The sequence below is a fragment of the Gymnoscopelus microlampas genome (genome assembly GCF_963454915.1).
Source record: "Gymnoscopelus microlampas genome assembly, chromosome: 1".
NCBI lineage: Eukaryota > Metazoa > Chordata > Actinopteri > Myctophiformes > Myctophidae > Gymnoscopelus > Gymnoscopelus microlampas.
In genome coordinates this window covers 18,551,250-18,573,275 of record NC_139962.1, presented here as the reverse complement: position 1 = coordinate 18,573,275, position 22,026 = coordinate 18,551,250, and the positions used below count along the sequence as shown (strand labels likewise).

At 40.9% G+C, this 22,026-nt stretch overlaps 2 protein-coding genes across 2 annotated transcripts in view; both read right to left on the bottom strand.

Moving 5' to 3' along the window:
- The window catches only part of LOC311050480 (protein diaphanous homolog 3-like), a 380,395-nt gene that overhangs the window by 236,328 nt on the left and 122,041 nt on the right, over window positions 1-22,026 (bottom strand). Inside the window, exons 8-12 of the mRNA XM_084064564.1 lie at window positions 13,866-14,002; window positions 11,414-11,519; window positions 6,488-6,598; window positions 5,295-5,413; window positions 4,033-4,149 (exon numbers count right to left, since the gene is read on the bottom strand). Coding sequence (XP_083920690.1) covers window positions 4,033-4,149; window positions 5,295-5,413; window positions 6,488-6,598; window positions 11,414-11,519; window positions 13,866-14,002 — 590 coding nt within the window. The remainder of the gene's footprint in view (window positions 1-4,032; window positions 4,150-5,294; window positions 5,414-6,487; window positions 6,599-11,413; window positions 11,520-13,865; window positions 14,003-22,026) is intronic.
- The window catches only part of pcdh20 (protocadherin 20), a 221,721-nt gene continuing 205,334 nt past the window's right edge, over window positions 5,640-22,026 (bottom strand). Inside the window, exon 3 of the transcript XR_014601305.1 lies at window positions 5,640-5,673. The gene's annotated coding sequence lies outside the window, so the exon portion shown is untranslated. The remainder of the gene's footprint in view (window positions 5,674-22,026) is intronic.

The following is a 22,026-nucleotide window of genomic DNA, read 5'->3' as shown; positions in this document are numbered from 1 at the left end:
AAATCAAAAAATGACACAGATGCGTTCCTGGTCTAAATGGGTTAAACACATATTTAAGAACATAAAAAGATTATAGATTATATGTATGCGTGCAGCGCCACCCCACCCCCCCCTTACCAATGCTGACATAGTAAAGCTGCCACTGCATGTCGATTTAAAAACGATGGATGCAGCAAGTAGCCCACCTGCTGTGTATAAGCACTTACTGTGATCGGCCTAACTCACTGTACAAGGTCTCAGCCATGTGTGTGCTCAGTGTTCAGCCTTCAGGGCCACTGAAGGCTGTGTGCGTGAGAGAGAGAGAGGATCGGAGACCTTGCACAGGAGGACGATGTTATGTCATGTGTTGTCCTTCTCCATAAACACAACATGACTCATGTGGGAACATTTATTTGTGTGTGCCGGTGCCACGGCATTATGAATGAATGAATGAACGTCTTTGTTGCAGACTCAAGGTCCATAGATACATACAAATACATATTCCAACAATAAAACATGAATTAAAAACGGTCCTTTACACAATAAATTGGGACAGTTATAAATACAAGCAGTTAAGCCAATGTCTCCTAAGACCAGAGGAATATCTGATGCAACTCTTCACGGGGTTATTTATATTGACAACGATGCTATTCTCAGACTCAACCAAACGGCACATGAATCCGTGCATCAGATTCCTAAGAACAGCTTGGAGAGTATTGACTCTCCAAGCTGCAACAAACATTTCACTCACTGCTCCATCTAGGCCTTTTGAGTAGAGTTCTCATTGCATCATTATGAGACTATGACTAATATGATGACTATGGACTCAACCATCGGCAATCTGATGCTTGTTTGTCCTGGACACACACCGCCACTAGGGCTGTCACCATTACAAATTTAAGTTGACAATTAATTGTCACTGAAATGATTTCGATTAACGATTTAATTGTGTTTCTGTCGTTGAAAATTAATGGAACATTATGAATAAAAATTACATTTCTGTTTGGCTTTTAGCTTTCGTAAACAAAAGTTGCACGGGGCAGATATGACAAATAACACATATTTAATTACTTTATACTTAAAAACAAACATTAATAGTGGAAATACCCGATCTATGAGCTCAAAACGCGTCGCATCGCGACGCGTTTTGAGCTTATAGATCGACTATTTCCACTATTTTTGCCTATTTTTGAAAAAATTAAATTTTTTAACATGGAATTGATTATGACGATTATGACGATTATGACGATGATGTAATAATTGTGACAGGCCTACATGCCACACAGAAGTCCGCTGGTAAAGCAGCGCGGGGCTGTGCTTGAAATGTTACTTTCAAGTTGAACAGGTTGTCGAACAAGTCGTTACGGACAGTGCTTGAATAAGGCCGGTAATACCCCATCGTTACAGAGTAGCCCGCGCTCTGCTGACATTTGCCCACCTGAGCACCCTTTCTTACTATTACGTAACGCCACTTTACTGGTGAAGCGCTTCCTTTTAATATTTATATCATTCCATTTATTACACTGAAAACGATTCCATTAAGCACAGGTTAAAGGTACATTTGACTTGCACATTATCCAGGTGAATTCACCTAGCATGAGCCTATTGTAAAGTATAGTGTTACTGAAAATACGTTTTTTTTTTTTTCTTCCCCTGACACACTTGGCAAACCTGGAAATATTCAAAAGGCTAAATTTAGGTGCAGCGTACTGTTATATGTGCCTCAATTTCAACTCTACCAGGACGTCTGACAGCAGACGGGGAGAGCAATGTGGCATTATTTCACAATGACTGCACAGGTTGGAGGGAAGGCGGGCATGGGCTTCGCAAGCAGGTGTGTGTGCGCGTGTGTGTGCGTGCGTGTGTGTGTGTGTGTGTGATCAATACTGCCAAATTAACCCATTAAGACCGGGAAGACATCTGTGTGTAATTTTTAGATTTCCTTGGCTATTCAAAAATAGCAGATATACAAGCTCATAGCGCGGCACCGAGTGCCGCGCTATGAGCTTGTAGATCTGCTATTTATTATTTTTAGTTGTGACATTTTTGTGCAAATCTTTGAATATATATATATATATTTTAACTCAAATCTTTGCATCTGGGGGTCCCTGGAAATGAAATATTTTGAGATGAGGGGGTCCGTGGACAAATGCATATCATTGTTTGGGGTCCTTGACATGAAAAATATTTGAGGACCAGTGATATATACAGTAGCAACATAAGTAAAAGGTGAAAAATAATTACGGTTAGGATTTACAAGACATTTGTATAATCCCAGCAAAGATTTGAGTTACAAATGTTAAAAATAGAATAAAAATAGCAGATCTACAAGCTCGTAGCGCGGCACTCGGTGCCGCGCTACGAGCTTGTATATCTGCTATTTTTGAATAGCCCAAAAAAAATCTACACAGATGCGTTCCCGGTCTTAATGGGTTAAATAAGTAATGATAAAGGTGTCATCAAGTGAAATGATTAAAGAAGCGCACACAACACCTCGAGGCAGATTGAAAGAAAGTCACGCTATACATTACTCTATCAGTGCTGTGTAGTGTGTAGGCGTCACTAACACTTTGCATTTTCATCATTAATTCAGATGCAGGGAATAAGAGTCGCACATCCTTGTGCTAATAACACGGATCATACAGTATATATGTGTTATACCACAGTGTGGTGGCAGACATGTTCGGTGTTGTTTTCTTTTAGGGGGGGTGAAAAAACGTCCGCCGATATATTTCATATTCCTCTGATTAGAGTCTCGTCTTTGATCAAGCCAAGGTTTAACTCCGACCCAGCTGTGAGAGAGCCAACTTAAAACAGGCCTTTGAAAAGCAACATTAAAAGGGGATGAGAAATGTTCTGCAGCTATAGTTGCATTAGATGGTGCAGAAGATGAAAGAACCCGGCATTCTCTTTGTTAGCCAATGTCATCGAGGAGGATTTAAAAACAGAGGGGAGGAGGGCAGACCTCTGCAAAGACCCCAGAGCTCTTTTTTTCACCTATGTCCGGCATCATCAGGGTTTGTAAAGGGCTAGGGCTCCATCGGCAATGAATGAAGACCACATTTTGAGGTCAAAATGTTATGTTTTTGCACTGTAATGACTGATTATGTCTTATGAGTCCATCAGTCCATCAGAAAAACAAATGGCTGATCAGAACCAGAGAGCTGTAGTTGAGGGGAAAGGATTAAATGCAATGGGTGAGCGAAGGGAGGATAAGTTGAACATTGTAGGGCAGGGGTCTTCAACGTTTTCAGGCCAAGGACCCCTTGGCTGAGAGCAAGATAAAGCAGGGACCCCCATTATATAGTGTATATATATATATGTTTTCATAGATTTCATAGGCAGCTTCATAGACTTGTTTCACAGTTGGATTCATGTGAATGTGTATTTCTAGACATTAAACCTGACCTTTCACTCTGTACTTAGTCTGCTCTTTTTCCCCCCCATACCAAACCAATTTGCCGAAAATAGTAGATCTACAAGCACACAACGCCTCGCAGCGCGAGGCGTTGTGTGCTTGTCAATCTGCTATTTTTGGCTAAAGACCTCCTCAAAATGGATGCTTGGTTGAAGTGGTTAGTGTAAAAATCGCACAAAGATATGGCGGACCCCCTGTAGTAACTCTGAGGATACCCTAGGGGTCCCGGACCCCCCTGTTGAAGACCTCTGTTGTAGGGGATGTGGAGAGTGAGCGTGAATGGGAGAGGAATGACACTTTGAGTACTTTTTCCACCACTGAAAACAACATTTGTTTTACTTCACTTCCAGTGTTGCCAGATTCTGAGAGAAACAAGCAACCAGGTCTAGGAAAACCAGCCCAAAAGAAGCGACTATGGGCCATATATGAGCATTTTAACACATACATCAGCTATTTAAAAAAATAGCAGATCTACAAGCTCACAACGCGTCGCGATGCGGCGCGTTGTGAGCTTGTAGATCGGCTATTTTCAAATAAATCTTGCGGGGAAATTATAATAAGCCGATCTGGCAACCCTGTTCACTTCAAGGAACAATGAACTTACAATATCAAACCGTGAGCCGATGTATTCTTACCTCACCACGTAGTCGTTGCGTATGAGCATGAGGTGCTGCAGTATGGAGAGGAGATAGGACTCTGCGCTGCTGTCCTTCACCAGGCTCTGAACGATGTTGAACACATCCCCCACATCGGTGCTAAGAGTCAAGGACTGTTATGCAGATGATAACAAAGGCTTACCGTGGCCTCATCCCACAAAGAAGTGGAGGCTTCCGAAAAGAGGAGTCAAAAAGCCAAAGAAACATACAAACCAGACTAGGATGAGCTATTTGTGTAGCATTTCTAAAAGCCAAAGAAACATACTAAACATACTAGGATGAGCTATTTGTGTAGTGTTTTTTCTCCTGTAATTTATTAATGCATTATTTGTTTTGCATTGTATTATGTGCATGGCCCATATTTAGGGAACATCCCATGTTAATTGCAAATGAGTGTGTGTGTGCGTGTGTGTGCGTGTGCGTGTGTGTTACTATTAAACACATATGTGTAGGCTTGTCTAAGAACATTGGGAATCATTTGTTTCTTTTGTAAATATAGGCCTGTGAAGCCCTTTGAGACTGCAACAGTGATTAAGGGGTACGAAATAATTTAGGTGAATTATTAGCCCTTTCCACACCTTAACGACCCACCCTAAAAAAATAATAAAAATACAAAAAAAATACATATAATTTGCACACACACTTTGTTTTGTATCCACACAGTTGAGGAGGCTCTAAGTACAAGAATGCCACTGGCTGTAATGTAATGAACAGTAAGAGCATATGCCAGTAAAAACCTTAAAGGAGTTCACCCAAAAAATGACGTATTTTCTATCAATTGCACACCCTATGAAGCCTTGAATCCATGGATTATTTTTTGTTTTTGTCGCATTCCTAAGCTAATAATTTGATTCCCGTCTCCTACCGACTAATGTATCCGGTAGGAGACACAACGTTGATTATTTGTGTCTCCTACCGGAAATACACACGGTCATCAAATTATTGTCTTAGGAATGCCACAAAAACAAAAATAAATCCATGAAATGGGGTGTGTAATTGATAGAAAATAAGTCATTTATTTGGGTGAACTTCTCCTTTAAACCTTGCTCGCTCTCAAACCTCATTCACTGCCAGACTTATTTCAAGCTTTGCAATTTGCAGCAACTTTTTGAATAGCGTTATCTCCTAGTTCCTTTGAGAAAAACGAAAAAAAAAAAAAAAACATTTTAAGAGACGTCAAAAGACGAGTGAATGAGTTGATAAAGGCAATAACAAATAATAAACTTCGACGACAAGGATATTCCATTTCGCTCTTGATGTCCTCCAGCCGGTGAGAGAACTCCATCATGTCTTCCTCTTTGTGCTCCTCAAACACCTTCAGCTGGATGTCCAGAGCCTCATTCCTGATGGCTGTCAGGTGCTATTTGAGCAATAAGGGGGACAAGAGCAGAGGAGGAGGGGGAAAGGGAGTGAGACAGAGAAGGATATAAAAGCAACCCAGCTGTGGAAGAGTGGTAAGAATGAGGGGAAAAAAGACCATGACGGGTAAAGACATTGGCAGGTTTGATTAACCCACTAATACCGAGAGAAGCATCTGTGTGCTAAAAAGCATTATTTTTACACTTTGGCTATTCAAAAATAGCAGACCTACAAGCTCATAGTGCGGCACCGAGTGCCGCGCTATGAGCTTGTAGATCTGCTATTTTTGAAAAATGGTGAAAATGTGTGCAAATCTTTGAATATATATTCTTTTAAAGTGAACATTTTTTAACTAAAATCTTTGCTTCTGGGGAAAACCTGGAACAAAATATTTTGAGATGGGGGTCGGCGGCCAAATACATATCATTTTGGGGGTCATTGACATGAAAAAGGTTTGAGAACCACTGATATAGAAACATACGTTTTTTCAGAGTACTGTTGGGATTTAAAAGACATTTTATAGAATCGGCCTCAGGTCTTAACGAGTTAAATCGTCAGACCTTGTTCGATATAATGTTAAGACACCTAAAGCACAGCCTCGGTCAAGAGAGTGAGAGCTCCATCTAAACAGATATCATTCATCATGACATACGAGGCTTGAGAAAGCATCTCTCCACATTTTAATTTATGTGTTTACGTAAGTTGTGCTCACACTATTGCTCACAGCAGGTAAACATGGATTGGTAGGCGGTGTGTGTGTGTTGAGAGTCTGCCGGGGAGAGTATTAGAACCAGGCACTAGAAGGCTATAGCGTTATTTAGTTCCAGGGTGTTGGCACAGACGGAGGAGGACGTGCGACCTTTCCTCCGCGTTTCATAAATTATTTGCTGGAGCGAATCTACAATATTTCACTCAAGTGGACAACTCATTTAAATATTAATACAAGGTGAGTGTGGGTTTTATATAGTGTGTGCGTGTGCGTGTGCGTGTGCGTGTGTGTGTGTGTGTGTGCGTGCTAGTACGTGTGTTGGGGGGCGGGGGGGGGGGGGGGGGCAGTGCTGTATCCAGTGCTTACCGGCAGTATGTCTTTCAGGCCACAGCGCATAAATTCGTTCCTGATGTGCAGCCTCAAGTCCAGCTCATCCGGAGATGTTACCAGTGCGTTGATGAGCTGCATGCAGGCCACCTACAATGGAACGAAGAAAAAAGTGGAAGGGAGGGAGAGAGAGGAGTGGAGAGAGAGAGTGTGAATCCTTTATACAGAGGCTGATGAAAAGGATGCATACATTCTAAATGACATACAGCGTGTCCCTAGGAGCCAGAGGACCATAACTAATGCATGTCTGTTTTCCTCCGGTCACCAACTAGGGAGTTAATTTTAATATTAACTCTTCAAGACCGGGAACGCATCTGTGTGTCATTTTTAGATTTCGCTGGGCTATTCAAAAATAGCAGATATACAAGCTCATAGCGCGGCACTCGGTGCCGCGCTATGAGCTTGTAGATCTGCTATTTTTTGAAAAATCATGAAAAGTTGTGCAAATATTTGAATTGTTTTCTTTTTTTTGGCGGACATTTGTAACTCAACTCTTTGCTTCTGGGGGTTCCTGGAACTAAATATTTTACAAATGTTCGATTTAAAAAATATAAAATCCAAGATTTTTCCACGAATTTTCACGATTTTTCAAAAATAGCAGATCTACAAGCTCATAGCGCGGCACTCTGTGCCGCGCTATGAGCTTGTATATCTGCTATTTTTGAATAGCCCAAAGAAATCCCCAAAAAATGACACACGGATGCGTTCCCGGTCTTAATGGGTTAATGCAACAACAGCAGAGCTATATACAAACAAAACCAGTCAATTTCAGGGGCAGGCCTGGCTCTTTTGGAAGCTGCTGTCCCTCACACTCCCCTCTGAGTTTGGCTTACCGCACTGGGACTGCTAAAACCTGTGACTCTTCAACTAGCCAGGCAAACACAAGACAGAAAAATCAATTATTGATCAGAAAAAGCTGATCCACTCATGTGTGAAATGGGGACATGGACAACACTGGGGATGCAGGAAGGATGCTGGGACGTTTTCAAGGTTTATTGTAGATTTGATAGCATGCTCTTGCGTGGCACTCAAAGCCTGGTAATTGTGTATTTATTGTGGCACCTCGTTGTTGACAGAAGAACTCGGCAAAATGATACTATACTATCAAGAAATAAAATATAGACAATTCAAATGAAATGTCAATTAATACATATCAGTTGCATTGGGGCTAGGCTAAGGGCACATGCCCGTAAAATAAATTATTCTAGCAATTATATCAATAGTAAATGAATACATTTTACACAGTAATTTGAATGGTTCTCTGCCTTTCATACCCATCTGTCATTGGTCGATCGACAATATTCACACAGCGGCCATGTTGCTCTCCCGTCATAATTTGCGGGTTGGTAAAAATGGCGGGGTGGCATTTCATTAACTTAATAGCAAAATGGCCGCCGTGTGAATATGGTGAATGGAAACATTCGGTTCAATTTATGTTGTTTTTATTTACTTATTTATGGTGCACCGTTATTGTTTTGTTCCCGTTTTATGTTATTAATGTTCAACTACTTATGCTAATTATGACCAAATATATTATCATGTATTATTATCTCTTCAATTATTTCACATATTATTTATTCATTGGATTTTTTATTTCAGCAAAGGCTATATTTTACATGTCCTGAGCAATAACACCATCACTGTACTCACGCAGACACACACAGAAGTCCTGACAAACTCAAGAGAGCATTTAGGAAGCCTTTGAATGTTGCGGTCCCCAGTGTGTCCATTTACAGTTATTGTCTACTTGCACACTTTCCCTAAGCCAATGACTGCCAAGGGAGATTGAGTGCGAGCAGGAGCCCAGTGGGGGAAAAAGCCTTTGGCCACACAATAGCACGGCAGAAAATAGCAGAGCTGTGCTTTAATAATGCATGGGGTTAACCCTTTAAGACCGGGAACGCATCTGTGTGTCATTTATTTTATTTTATTTGGGCTATTCAAAAATAGCAGATATACAAGCTCATAGCGCGGCACTAGATCTGCTATTTTTTTTTTAAATCGTGAAAATGTGTGCAAATCTTTGAATATATATTTTTTAAAGCGAACATTTTTAACTCAAATCTTCTGCTTCTGGGGGATTCTTAATGTCTTCTAAATCCTAACCGTTTTTTGAAAAAACTTATGTTGCTATAATATCACTGGTTCTCAAACTTTTTTCATGTCAAGGACCCCCAACATTATATGTATTTGGCCACGGACCCCCATCTCAAAATATGTTGTTCAAGGGACCCCCAGAAGCAAAGATTTGAGTTCAAAATGTAAATATATATTCAGAGGTTTGCACACATTTTCACGTTATTTTTTTCCCAAAAAATTGCAGAACTACAAGCTCATCATGAGCTTGTAGATCTGCTATTTTTTAAATAGCCAAAGACATCTAAAAAATTATGTGTTCCCGGTCTTAAGGGGTTAAAAGGGATCAGTGCCGTCTATTAGCAAGTGGGAAATAATAACGTTCCACAATGCATCAATAAAACACAACTAACAGCCTCTAAACCATCCGGCACACACGGCTGGAGTTTAATGGATACAGATGCGTTTGTGTATGAAATTCCTCTCTACAAGAAGGCGAGTATCCCCTCTAGTCTCTCCATGCGTCTTGTCTCTACTTTTATTTAGTTTTTCTTTCCCCCCGTATCACTTTTCTTGTATCCATTGGCCTCTACGCACATTTCTACCCATTTCTAGGTAGACACAAAAGGGCCAAATGCAATCCCCTATATGGGCCAGATCATGTTTTTTTTTAATAGTTCTGCAATGTTGAATACATGGAAATACAGAATAGTCATGAGAAAGCAAATGGCTGTTCATGCTAGAGCTCTGTGGACCCATTTGCTTGTGCGTGTGTGCGTGTGTGCGTGTGCGTGTGCGTGTGTGTGTGTGTGTGTGTGTGTGTGTGTGTGTGTGTGTGTGCGTGTGCGTGCGTGTGCGTGTGTGTGTGTGCGTGTGTGTGCGCGAGCGTAAGTGTAGGTGGGTGTGCATGTGCTTGAGAGTGTATTAGAGAGAGGACGAAAAAAAAGTGGATGATCCGACTGTCTCTTCACATCCCACAGCTACCAATTAAATAGAGACAATGTGCTTTAATCAAGTATTTCCACCGCTCACTGCACTACACACACTGTTGTGTCCGTTCAATACGAACCACACGCATCATCTCCTGTGTAAGGTATCAGTAGGGATAGGGAACCGCAGAAAGATTATGTCTACAAAGGGAAATCATTATAAAAAGCACCAATAAGTCACACAAGACATCATTTCACACGGCAACAGAGAGGTACTGTGTATGCTCGACCTTTCAGCCTCTAAATTTGGAGCAGGAGGGTTTATAAAAAGGATCCATCTATATAGTTTGCTGATTTGATACAGCGCTCCTCTCATTGCAATGGATCTCATTGCTTTTTCCAATGCCAGGCTGTCAAAAAAGAAGCTGTGGCATTGATCTTTGCTAAGGTTTTGATTGAGCTACGATGCGATGGTTGTAGAGCGGACGCTTTGGGTTATCTGAGGTGCTAAAATCGTTGATCTATGACTGATTATTCCAAATGTGAGTTCATGTGAAGTATTTGTCTGTGTTTGGCACCGCTTTCAGTCATCACAGCAAAATGTTAACGTTGTGTTAGCAGGTGGATTAGGAGGACTTAACCCATCATTTTTTAGATTTCTTTGGGCTATTCAAAAATAGCAGATCTACAAGCTCATAGCGCGGCACTCGGTGCCGCGCTATGAGCTTGTATATCTGCTATTTTTGAATAGCCCAACGAAATCTAAAAAAATGACACACAGATGTGTTACCGGTCTTAAAGGGGACGTATGTGGACATTTGGGGACGTACTGTATACATACAGAAGAACGTTGTTCTAGACGGCAGACCCCTTCGGTGCCACGCCACAAAAATGCTGTAAAAGCCATACAGATTTCTTTGAAAAATAGATAAATAATTACACAAGTCACTGATTTACAAATGACTCCTGACACACAATAACATAATGTGTGAAAAAGGATTGACGTGAGGAGGATGTCTGTGCACACATTAAGGTTGTGGTAATGACATACAGACATGGTTGCCAGATCTGCTTAGTATAGTTTCCCCGCAATATTTTATTTGGAAATAGCCGATCTACAAGCTCAAAACGCGTTGCATCGCGTCGCTTCTTTTGGGCTGGTTTTCCTATACCTACAGTAGTTGCTTGTTTCTCTCACATAATCTGGCAACACCGCATACGGAATACAATCTATGGATCTAAGCATGGCAACGTCTGCCGTTCATTGGTCTTGTGTAGCAGCAGCACAGCAGCTAGGGGACGCTAAAAATACAGCACCTGGGCAGGAAACCGGGTTTAAATCCGGGGGTAGATAAGGAAAGTTACATAGTGCAGCTTTAATGGCTTTCATTGTCTCTCATTGTGTAATAATAAATACATGTCATTAGACATTGTAAGGTAGGCATTTTTTCCCGATCAGCTTTAAAGGGATATTTTACTTTAAAACACTTCTGGGGTCATTTTAAACGTCTACTCTGGCTTTTATGTGTACCCCAGACATCTTTTACGTTGCTTTGATTCATTATTTAGATATTTGATATTCATTTCATCAGACACGCCCCCCTTCATATATAAACCCACTGTAACTTCAAACTCCATTCTAACCATGTTAAAACCATATTTTTGGCTGGTGAGGGGAGTGTAGCGCCCAGGATCACTTATCGGCACCGGGTGAAAAATAAGGGTTACAAAATTGCAGGACAAAAAATAAAACCATATTTTTTAAACGAACCATCTGCTTTGTAATTCCCCCTGATTGTATTTCTATTTCTATGGAGAAACGGGGAATCCTGTTTTGGAAGGTAACCCTCACTCACTAATACGTTCCTGCAACAGCAGGAGGCCCTTTCTCTGCACTTACTTGTAATTGAACAGAGCGGTCTTTGAGGCCCTGCACGATGGGACTGAACCTCTCGATGGCCCGGCGCTCCCCCGCTGTGGTGATAGCTTCAAGGACCTTCTCCAAACTAAATGGGAAAATGAAACACACCAGAGTAGAACAAAAGGCTGAAACATAAATGTGATCAGTCATCTAAGGGCATGCTCTTCAGTTCTTTTGTTTGCCAACTCCCGCCCCTCTGTTTTATGCAACTTTGCTGTAAAATCTGAGAAATGACATAATGTAGATACAGATGCTGCTTTATAACTCTTAAAGACAGGGAATGCATCTGTGTGTCATTTAAAAAATAGCAGTGAGCTTGTAGATCTGCTATTTTTGAAAAATCATGAAAAGTTGTGCAAATGTTCGATTTTTTTTTTTAAATGTTTGCGGACATTTGTAACTCAAATCTTTGCTTCTGGGGGTTCCTGGAACTAAACATTTTACAAATGTTCGCTTTAACCTAACCCTATCAAAATTGGGGGGGCAATTACAAAATTTATGACTTGGAACGCCAGAGGGATTAATCATCCAGTGAAACGCAGTAAAATATTTGCACACCTATCAAAGTTGCAAACGGATATAGCCCTTTTTGACTGAAACACTTAATAAGAATCATAATATGCTGAAGAGGGGGGGCTTCATTCCAAATTCAATGCCAAGTTCCGCGGTACAGCCATTCTAATGAAGAGTTTGTTTGTTTTTTTGTGTGGAAACAAATAAAAATCCGGATCCCGGCTGGGGACACTTTAGGTATAGGACGGTGAATTAATAATTTGACAACTCTTGTATGGCAAGTGACAATCTGTATGAGAACGACGTGTTTTTATTTTTATCTTTATGTATTTGTAAATTTATTTTGAGTTTATTTCTGATTTTTGCATTACTGTCTGTTTACTTAAGGTATTGTTAATGTATGGTTTATGTTTCGTCCTGTGATGTATGTATGTATGTGTTTATTGTTGGTGAAAAAATCAATAAAAACAATTTAATAATAACAAATGTTCGCTTTAAAAAATATATAATCCAAGATTTTGCCACAAATTTTCACGATTTTTCAAAAATAGCAGATCTACAAGCTCATAGCGCGGCACTCGGTGCCGCGCTATGAGCTTGTATATCTGCTATTTTTGAATAGCCCAAAGAAATCTAAAAATGACACACAGATGCGTTCCCGGTCTTAATGGGTTACAGTGAATAACACAAGTTAATTCAGTAAATACGTTTACTAACTATGAAAACCCACTATACTAAATGAATATTTCCTGTCTTCACAATTCCTTTACATTCTCATCCTGTGTCTACTAACCTTGCTCCTATTACGGCACTCTATGGCCCCAAAAAAATGTATTAGCATACCTTCCTGTGTCGATACAACAAACTGAAATCTTCTCTGCCAAATTATCCTCTGAATGGGAAATATCTGACAAGACTGATGCAAAATCAGTACTGTCTAACTGATCAATGTATGCAATTAGAGTGTACTGTATGTGGCCATATACATGCTATCCTAACACATCTAACTCTTGCACGAAGCCCACTGTGTTGGCACAGGTTATAGTGCATGAGTGAATCAGATTAATATCATTGATTTGTGACTCTGGGACTCAGCTGTCTAGCTAGTACACAATATACATGTTATTTGGCTGGTGGCAATGAATTAAGCCTTTAAGACCGGGAACGCATCTGTGTGTCATTTTAAGATTTCTTTGGCTATTAAAAAAGAAATAGCAGATATACAAGCTCATAGCTTGAGCGCCGTGCTATGAGCTTGTTGATCTGCATTTGGTTTTGAAAAATCGTAAACATTTTGCAAATCTTTTAAAATATTGTTGTTGTTTTTTTACTCAAATGTTTGCTTCTGGGGGGGATTCTACAAATGTCTTCTAAATCCTAACAGTTTAAATAATGGCTATAATCAGTGTTTATCAAACCTTTTTTCATGTCAAGGACCCCCAAAATGATATGTATTTGGCCGCGGACCCCCATCTCAAAATATTTAGTTCCAGGGACCACCCAGAAGCAAAGATTTTAGTTAAAAATGTTCGCTTTAAAACAATATATATATTCAAAGATCTGCGATTTTTCAAAAATAGCAGATATACAAGCTCGTAGTGCGCACTCAGTGCCGCGCTATGAGCTTGTATATCTTGTATATGTATATTTTTGAATAGCCAAAGTGTAAAATAATGCTTTTTTTAGCTCAAATCAAAAAGTGACACAGATGCGTTCCCGGTCTTAAAGGGTTAAGCAAGGTAACAATGGAATGAATTTCCCATTACCTGCACAGTCATCACTCTGAGCCCATTCTGAGCTAATGGACCATGTTGTGCATTTCAAAGAAAAGTGCCCTGCAGTAACGCACGAGCAGTAGAGGATGGTAAAAATGAAAGCTGTTTGTTAAGGCAAAAATAATGAAGGCAGCAGGACATACGTGTTCTCTTCGCCCACAATGCAGATGGCCGACAGGAGCTTAACGACATCGGTCATCATGGTAGGCTGGGTGGGGTCAATGGCTCTCGCCAACAAGACCAGACTCTTCTCCTCCCCCAGGATCCGTTCTAAGCCATACTAGTGTACACACAACAAAAAAAAGACGTTATTCAGTCCATATGTACTGTATATAAGTCCAACATATCACCAAATAAGAATAATAAGAATAATAATAAGAATATCACAACGTATAACCAATATGAAGCCAAGTTCTGTTGCAAAGGCTATATTGTCATCCAAACCCTGCCCATAGTAATTACATTTTAGATGATACCTAGTATGGCCGTAATATTTATTTATTCTCTATTTTCAGTTTACAGGATGTACATGCTACAGTCTTTGTTTATTTCTGAAAATCAGTTTATAGGCCAATGCAATGCTGTTATTGTAACCACTAGAAGCTCGCCCCCGCTACGCGGGGGCTCGCGTCTAGCCCGCGGCCACGCCCACGTAGCGCCCGCGGCCACTTGGCAGCTCATATAAGTGGCGTAGCGTCATGAGGGCCAGTGGGGCCGTGGCTCGGTCAGTGAAGACCCTGTAGTGCGGATGATATGTGGCATAGAGGGGCAGATTGTAAATCTCCAGAGGAAACATCCGTGGGCTACCATTGTTGTTACAACATCAGCACCACGCTGCTGTTTGTCCAAAAGACACAATATCTCCTCTCCCACCGACGTCATGTGTTCATTTATCGACAGCCGTACAGACTCCTTTTGACACATTTGACCTTGTTTATCCAGCTCTCACTGACTCTCCACATCGGGCTGTTATAGCGCCACCATGAGGCTGATTAGAGAAATCTGAAGTGTAATTTCTTCCTCGGCATAGTGGGAATGTGGGTGCAAAGTTGCACGGAAAGTGCATGCTGTGTTCATAATGTGAGGCATTTTGGTCCAACGGAGCAGTCCTGCAGACTTTGGAAGCCATTTTAGCCAATCAGGATGGAATATGAAAAATCTGAAAGAGCGTTTTTTTTTAATGACTGTGGAGATACTGTGTACCGATTTGCGTGATGTTTGGGCAAACTATGTAGGAGTACTGTGAGAGAATGTGTGTAGCAAAAAGCGGCCTCCTGGTGGCACTGTAACAGGGCCATGTGAAAGAAATAGGGCAGAGGTTCTGAATTGGCATCGAGGGAGTGTGTGTGCACAGTTTCGCTGCGATCAAGTCAACGATGTGAGAGATTAGCTATCACAGACGGACGGACAGGGGGTGAAACATAGTCTTGCGCCATGCCTTTCGGCCTGGCGGAGACAATAAAGAAACGAAAGTAAAGGAAATGACCATTTCTGCAACAAAAGTAGTCAACAAACTATACTATAAAACATTGGCCACATTGTGAAATAATCTAAGAAAGAGGCAATCATGTAGAAAATAGCCGATCTACAAGCTTACAAAGCCTCTCAACGTGAGGCGTTTGGAGCTTGTGGATCTGCTATTTTCACAATATTTACTTGTGGAACGGAGTCAAACGAAATGGGGGGTTCCCCAGATCAATTACGTTTATTGGGGGCAGTTAGTCCAGCTACAATGGACTAACTGAGCAGCAATATTGACATTCACCACACGAACATGCATTGTTGACAAAGTGATTGCACAGCCGCTGCAGGCATGACATCCACGTTAGCGACATGGCAGCTATCACAGCGCCCTGTCCGTCGTCGCTGCGACTGACTGTGATGGCTCCAGCAAGCTCTCTGCGATGCCATTGTCTGGGAACTGCTCTTAGCGTGACACGACCAATGAGAGTGAGCGCTGTAGTTGTTGCTAAGATACGGTGGCGTCTCTGGCCCATACTGTAGCTTGTAGATCTCTGACGCATGATTGGCGTAGGCTGCGTTGCCAGGTCTGACTGTTTGTATAAGCGATTGTGGGCTTATTTGGGTGCACTTTTGGGCTCGTTTCCATAGACCACGGCAGTGCTTATTTCTTTCCCGTGACCGATGTGGCAAAAAAAGGTGCAAAACGAACCATCCGGAAGTACATTGCGAGATGAAATATATAGCACTTTTTGATTATTAGAGAAGGAGACACATGTGAAGGTGGAAAATTAAATGTAGGAGATTATATAGTTTTTCATGAGCGATTTTTGTAGCAAGTTGTGTGAGAATTGGGCTACTCCTGTGGGCGGGGGGCTCAATAGAACCATTGGGGTTTGAAAGGAGACGCTCTCTGTTTGAGTGGTAGAGATTATTGTGAGTCATTTGATGAAAAAACTAAACAAATCCCTAGAACAATTTCACCCAAACAAATCCCACGCAAAAAAAAGTCACAGGCAAGTACTAGACCGTGTTGACCTTGGATATTTCAAGGGAAATTTAAATCTTAGTACACTTGATTCTAAATGCTTTTTACATATTTGTTTCTATATTTTTCATTAACACTATCTTTTTTCATCCCTCCACCTGTCCTACAGTACATGTACCGATCATTCAGCTTAGTGACGTAGTAAATGAGTATATATCGCCCGATAGGTCTTTGAGGGTTAACACCACCAGTCTGAAAGTCATTAACCCCTTTGAACGCAAGCCACGTCCCAAGGATGCTGACTGGAGTCAGAGGTAAGGTCAAGTCACAGGACTTAAGACCCCATTCCTATAGAGCATATAATAATGAGCTAAGATTCAAAACACACTCAACCAATAGTCCCCAGACAATTGGCATGACAAAACAGAGAAAAGACAATTCAAACAGAGACCAAAAAAACATGAAAAAGAAACACAACGGGAAGGACTAAATGATCATTATCATTCTGGAACATGTTTCAATACAATTTTACAGCCAACAGCCAATAACACAACCTTGGGATGTAGCAGCAATCATATGCAACGAGCAACTATATTGATTTGAAAATATGAAAACAAATTAACAGAATTATTAAAACTAGACCATACCCGGTCGACGCATCCGTGGGGGGATATGCGCACATGATCTGGCAACGCGGGAGGCAGTTCGTCCCATAGCTGGGCAGCCCCGTAACCATGGCGACAGTGTTTTACACAAAAACGCTAATAAGAAGCTGAGATTTGATGAATTCGAAAAACGGGCTTCACAGTTATGTTCAGATGGTAATGGTCAATGGCTGTGTGCAAAATCAGAGCAATTGCTCCAGCCAGTGAGGAGAACCGGGTAGCTTCACCACTACAGAGGTTACTAGAATTATAGTAGGAATGTTATGTTTGTGACCTCCAATGCTGGCACACTATGAAAACCAACCAGAAGCCTAGCACTACTAAAACTATTTGTGAATGTAGCGTAATTTTTGTATGACAAGTCACTACAATACAAAACAAACAATATCTTGTCATAAGCAGCCATAGCTGAATGGGAAGAGAGGCCGTCTGGGTAACAGAGTGTCCTCAGTTGGTGTCCCTGAGCAAGAAGAAGACACTTAACCCATTATCTCTCAAGCCAGATAACTATTGTATGGCACATTCTTTGAATGGTAGACAGATTATTGTAACAAGGCCTCCTGAAAGCCACGCACAGGAAGCTGTCATGTGTCACAAAAAAATATTTTCAAAAATATATGTTTTTTGAATTTCCATTTCTGCTGAGCTGCAAGCTAGATCAGAGGTCTTCAACAGGGGGTCCGCGGAGGTACTGCAGGGGGTCCGCGAAATTGTTGTTAGATTAGATTAAAAAAGTATAATTATATAACATTTTTTATTGTTTCAAAAATGTCCATTTGTCTTTAAATATGTATGTTTAAAATAAATCATGATTCTGTCCATTTCGAATAGCTTCTATACATGATTATTGTGCAATTGACAGATTGTTGATAGTATTGACACTGGTTCTCTGTTAATAACAAGGTATGTTTATAAATGGCATTGGTACGGACACCCTACTCACTGTACCTTGTACATGTATGTTTAAAATACAAGCATGAATATACAGTATTAATCTGTATCATTTTAATAGCTTATTATTGAATGCACAATAACATGGTATGTTTACACATATGAAACACAATTTTATACATAATTATACAATATATGTTGTAGCCCCCCCACCCTACGAGGTAGGGCAGTGTTATTCAACTGGTGGCTCGCGGAGTTTTCGTGTGGTCCCTGGAACATATTCCATGTTCCAATGTAAAATGAAACATGGAATGTGTGTTGTACACATGTTGGTTGTACAGGATGAACATTTTGAATTTTGGTTGTCATGGAAGCGTCTCATATGAATGAAAGGTTTTTTCATTAGTTTTGAGCACCCGGGTAATAAGAGCACAGGCTCATGTAACTCATAGTTTGAAGTTGATGATAGTTTGAAGTGGATGAAGATGGAAGCTGGACAAAGTCAAAGACACAAAACTAACGCACACACGCTATTGGATGCATAAGGAGAATAATTTCTTTGGTATTATTAACAACATCCACTCTAAACTCAGAAATAGTTATAAATGAATGGTCCGTGATGGGTGAACTGCACTCCAAACCCCTGTCGTGCTCCTTTATGTTGATTAGTTTTGGGTGGATTTTGTCCAGCTTCCATCTTCTCCATCTTCATCCACTTCAAACACATCATAAAGAGCTTGTGCTCTTATCACCTGGGTGCTCAAAACTAATGAAAAAAACTTTCATTAATACGAGACGCTTCTATGTCAGGGACCCATGCACACAACACACTGACATCTACTTCCTATTTTCTTCATATCAAAATCTTAGCCTGTGCACCAAGAACTGACACAGAAATGTTCCTATCAAACATCAAAATGCATGAATGCAGTATGAAGCAGGCCCTAATAAGTTACCATAATGGACACAATGTGTCCATTATTGTGTCCTATCGGACCTATTGCACACAACAAACGGTTTTGTTATCACGGTGTTGTGGCCCCTGACTTCAAGTCATTTTACAATTGTGGCCCCCTGCCTAATCTAGTTGAATATCCCTGAGGTAGGGGTCCCTGCTCCATCTCCCCATCAGTTTGGGGGTCCCTGGCCTGGAAACGTTGAAGACCCCTGAGCTAGATGCTTTGACTAATAGGCTCTATGCACAGCAGCCATTTTGGATAGAAATTGGGCCCCTTCTTTACTTCCAATGATACTAATGAAGGCTCTGTTCCATTCTGGTCAAACAGAGTCAGGGTTGCTGATATTGAGCATGTTGGCTCACTGGAAACACTCTGGGTTCTATAATAACCCCTTAAAAAAGGTGTGTCCCCTTAAATGGGTCCATTTGGTTCCATTTGTACACTCTCAGAGTTATAGGGATCCTTGAAATGAAAAGGTTTGAGAACCACTGTGCTGCATGAAATGGAACAGAGCCTTCATTAGTATCATTGGTAAAAACCTGTGAAGGAAGTAAGGAAGAGGCCCAATTTCTTTCCAATATGGCTGCTGTGCATAGAGCCTATTTGATTTACCGTAGGACTCATTTGCACGGCTGTGTAAAGGCATCCGCTTTTCAATCTGCACATTTCTAGCGCTTCCGTTGCACAGACTGTTAGGTGGGAGTGTTTGAAAACTGTGTGAGCCAACAGACCGCCTCCAGAGACCACTTAACCACTAACGGCTCCTCCTCCTCCTCCAGCGCTCATGATCTCCATCTGAGCAGCAATCAGCCAGGTAAAACTGAACCTGCAGGACTAAGAAAGGCCTCCTTTTATATACACTATATATATATATTATATATATACACGCTGTATGTGTGTAAATATGTTTATATCCTAATATACAATTGAGAGTCCCGCGCATGCACGACAGTCGGTCGTAGGTGTACAACCGTCGGTCGTCTACCGTCTACTCTCATACGGTCCTTTAGCACACGTTGGCCAATCAGGGACCGAGCCGAGTGCAGCCGACTAGAGCCGAGCGAAAACAAATGTCGCCCATTGAAATGGCTCCGTCTCCACCTCAACCGGACATCACTGCCCTCTCGCTCACGCACAAAAAGGTAATCTTAGCTGCTTTTTCCTTCTTTCAACGTTGTGCGCGTGTGTATACGTCATGTCTGTGTGTGTGCGTGCGTGTGTGTTTGTTACTGTGCCTTTGTACTTTTGCGGTTTGTCCGTGCGGTCAGCTTGAAAAGTTACAGCTACATAGAAAAAGTATCTCAGTTTCTTTTTTTTCCCCCCAGCATTTAAGGGGCTACACCATGAATTTCATTTTCTTTTTGGTTTTTAGTATTTTTTGGGCTCCCCAGTGTCTCTTGTACCCAAAAAAATATATATTTTTAACATTCAGTCATTCATGCTCATTTCATGGATTTCCTGAATGGGCGTGTCTGAACAGGCCATTTCAGAATGGCAGGGCAAGTGATGTCACTTGCACAGATTTTGCATTGATGATGGCCAGACAGAATTGCTCAGTAGCTCCCCCCTGCCCAATAGGACGTTTTGGTATTGCAGCTGAAAAAGCTTGGAATGACAGACAGTCAGATTGTGAGAAAAAATATCTGGATGTTTTTTAGGCTTACAACCTGTTTAAAACGTATTAGGGGGCAATATTTATATATAATATATTTTTTTTAATTCATGGTGTAGCCCCTTTAAATTGAGAATGTACATGAAACAAAATATAATATCCTACAAAAAAGTCACTTGCCAAAAGAACTATGCCTCTCAACTGAGTTTTATTTTAAAAAGGTTGACATTTTCTTTAGCAAACATCTGTGTTCCTAAAGATGACCCCTCATCAACCCTTGGGCTTGTGATGGACATTTTCCTCAAACTGTATTTTTGCCAAGGACATAAATGAGTGGTCAATAATATTACCATAAATAAAATACTAATGCATACTAGTCCAGTAGACACGATGGAGAACACATGCTGTGTTTTTAAAGAAGGAGAGTGGTTAGTCATAATCCCTTTGAACTTTATTCTAATTTATTAAGATAGTAAGTAGGAAAGCTGAGAGGGGAAAGCGTAGATGGAGCAATTTGTAACCCATTTTCCCAAATTGCTTTAAAAGTCAAGTGTATTATTGTTATTATTTCCATGACCATCTCTGCACTTTTGTCTACTTTCTACGTCACTTTCTCCACTTTCTAAATCAAAGTGATGGCTTTGAACTTTTCAAAGCGTCAATACAATCAGAGACGGTGAGAAGAATTGTCATGTTGACATCATCCGCCGGTCATTACTCATAAACTTAAAAAAGCTCAGACAGATTTTTCCAGGGCCAGTCATAAAGCACGTATCCGGCCACTGTTCGGTACCTGGTTTAAGGTATTTAAGGTTTGAATACCTGTCTGGCAGTGTCTTTATTAGAGTGTTAATGTCAAAGGGCATTTGGGAAACCCAGCTCTTATCATGTTAAGTCAAAATCAGGTCATTCATTGGCATGGAAGACATTTTTTTAATGGTTCTCTGCAGTGACTTTTCTGGGTGAGGTCTGGGGACCCCCAGGGGTCCTTGGGGGGGTTCCAGGGGGTCCCCAGCAAAATTGCTTAATAGCGTAAAAATCAGTTTAACCTAACCACTTTAAACCTATTTTATACATCAGCATACAACAATGGACAGCAGGCATCTTGATGAGAGTGCCTGTTGTGAATATGAACAGTGTGGATAATTCAATATCATAATGATGAGTGACTTGCAATTTCAAAGGGGGTTCCGTTCTGGTACAAGAACACAGCAACCAATGGTAAATCAAAAATGAATATATTCATTTCATGTTATTGCCTAAAATTGTAGCTTGTAAATTGAGTAGCTAAGCTACCAAAAAATAACCAAAAAAATATCTTAATTACTTGACGAGGTACACAAATATGAATGTAGCTCAACTACCGCAAGCTACAGCAAAATGTAGCTAAGCTACATAGCTCAGCTATATGTAGCTTAATGCTCCCCTACACTGCCAGCTACTTACTCATTTAAACAATGCCAACAGGGCAGCTAAGCTTACTATAAATGTGAACTTCAAAATTATCAAAATAATTAAGTCATTTAAAGTATTCAGTTTCATAATGTGTGGTTATTCCCATTATTCCCCTCGTGAATGGCAACACGGCGCATGCCTGTAGTGTTTCGATAGGAAGATGCCAAAAAAAAAAATGGTGCAAAGCCGCATAAAAGACAGCTGGCAGAGAACACCTGTCTTCTTGGCACTGTGGGTGCATCCCCCCATCCCCATCCCCAACCCCATGCCTCC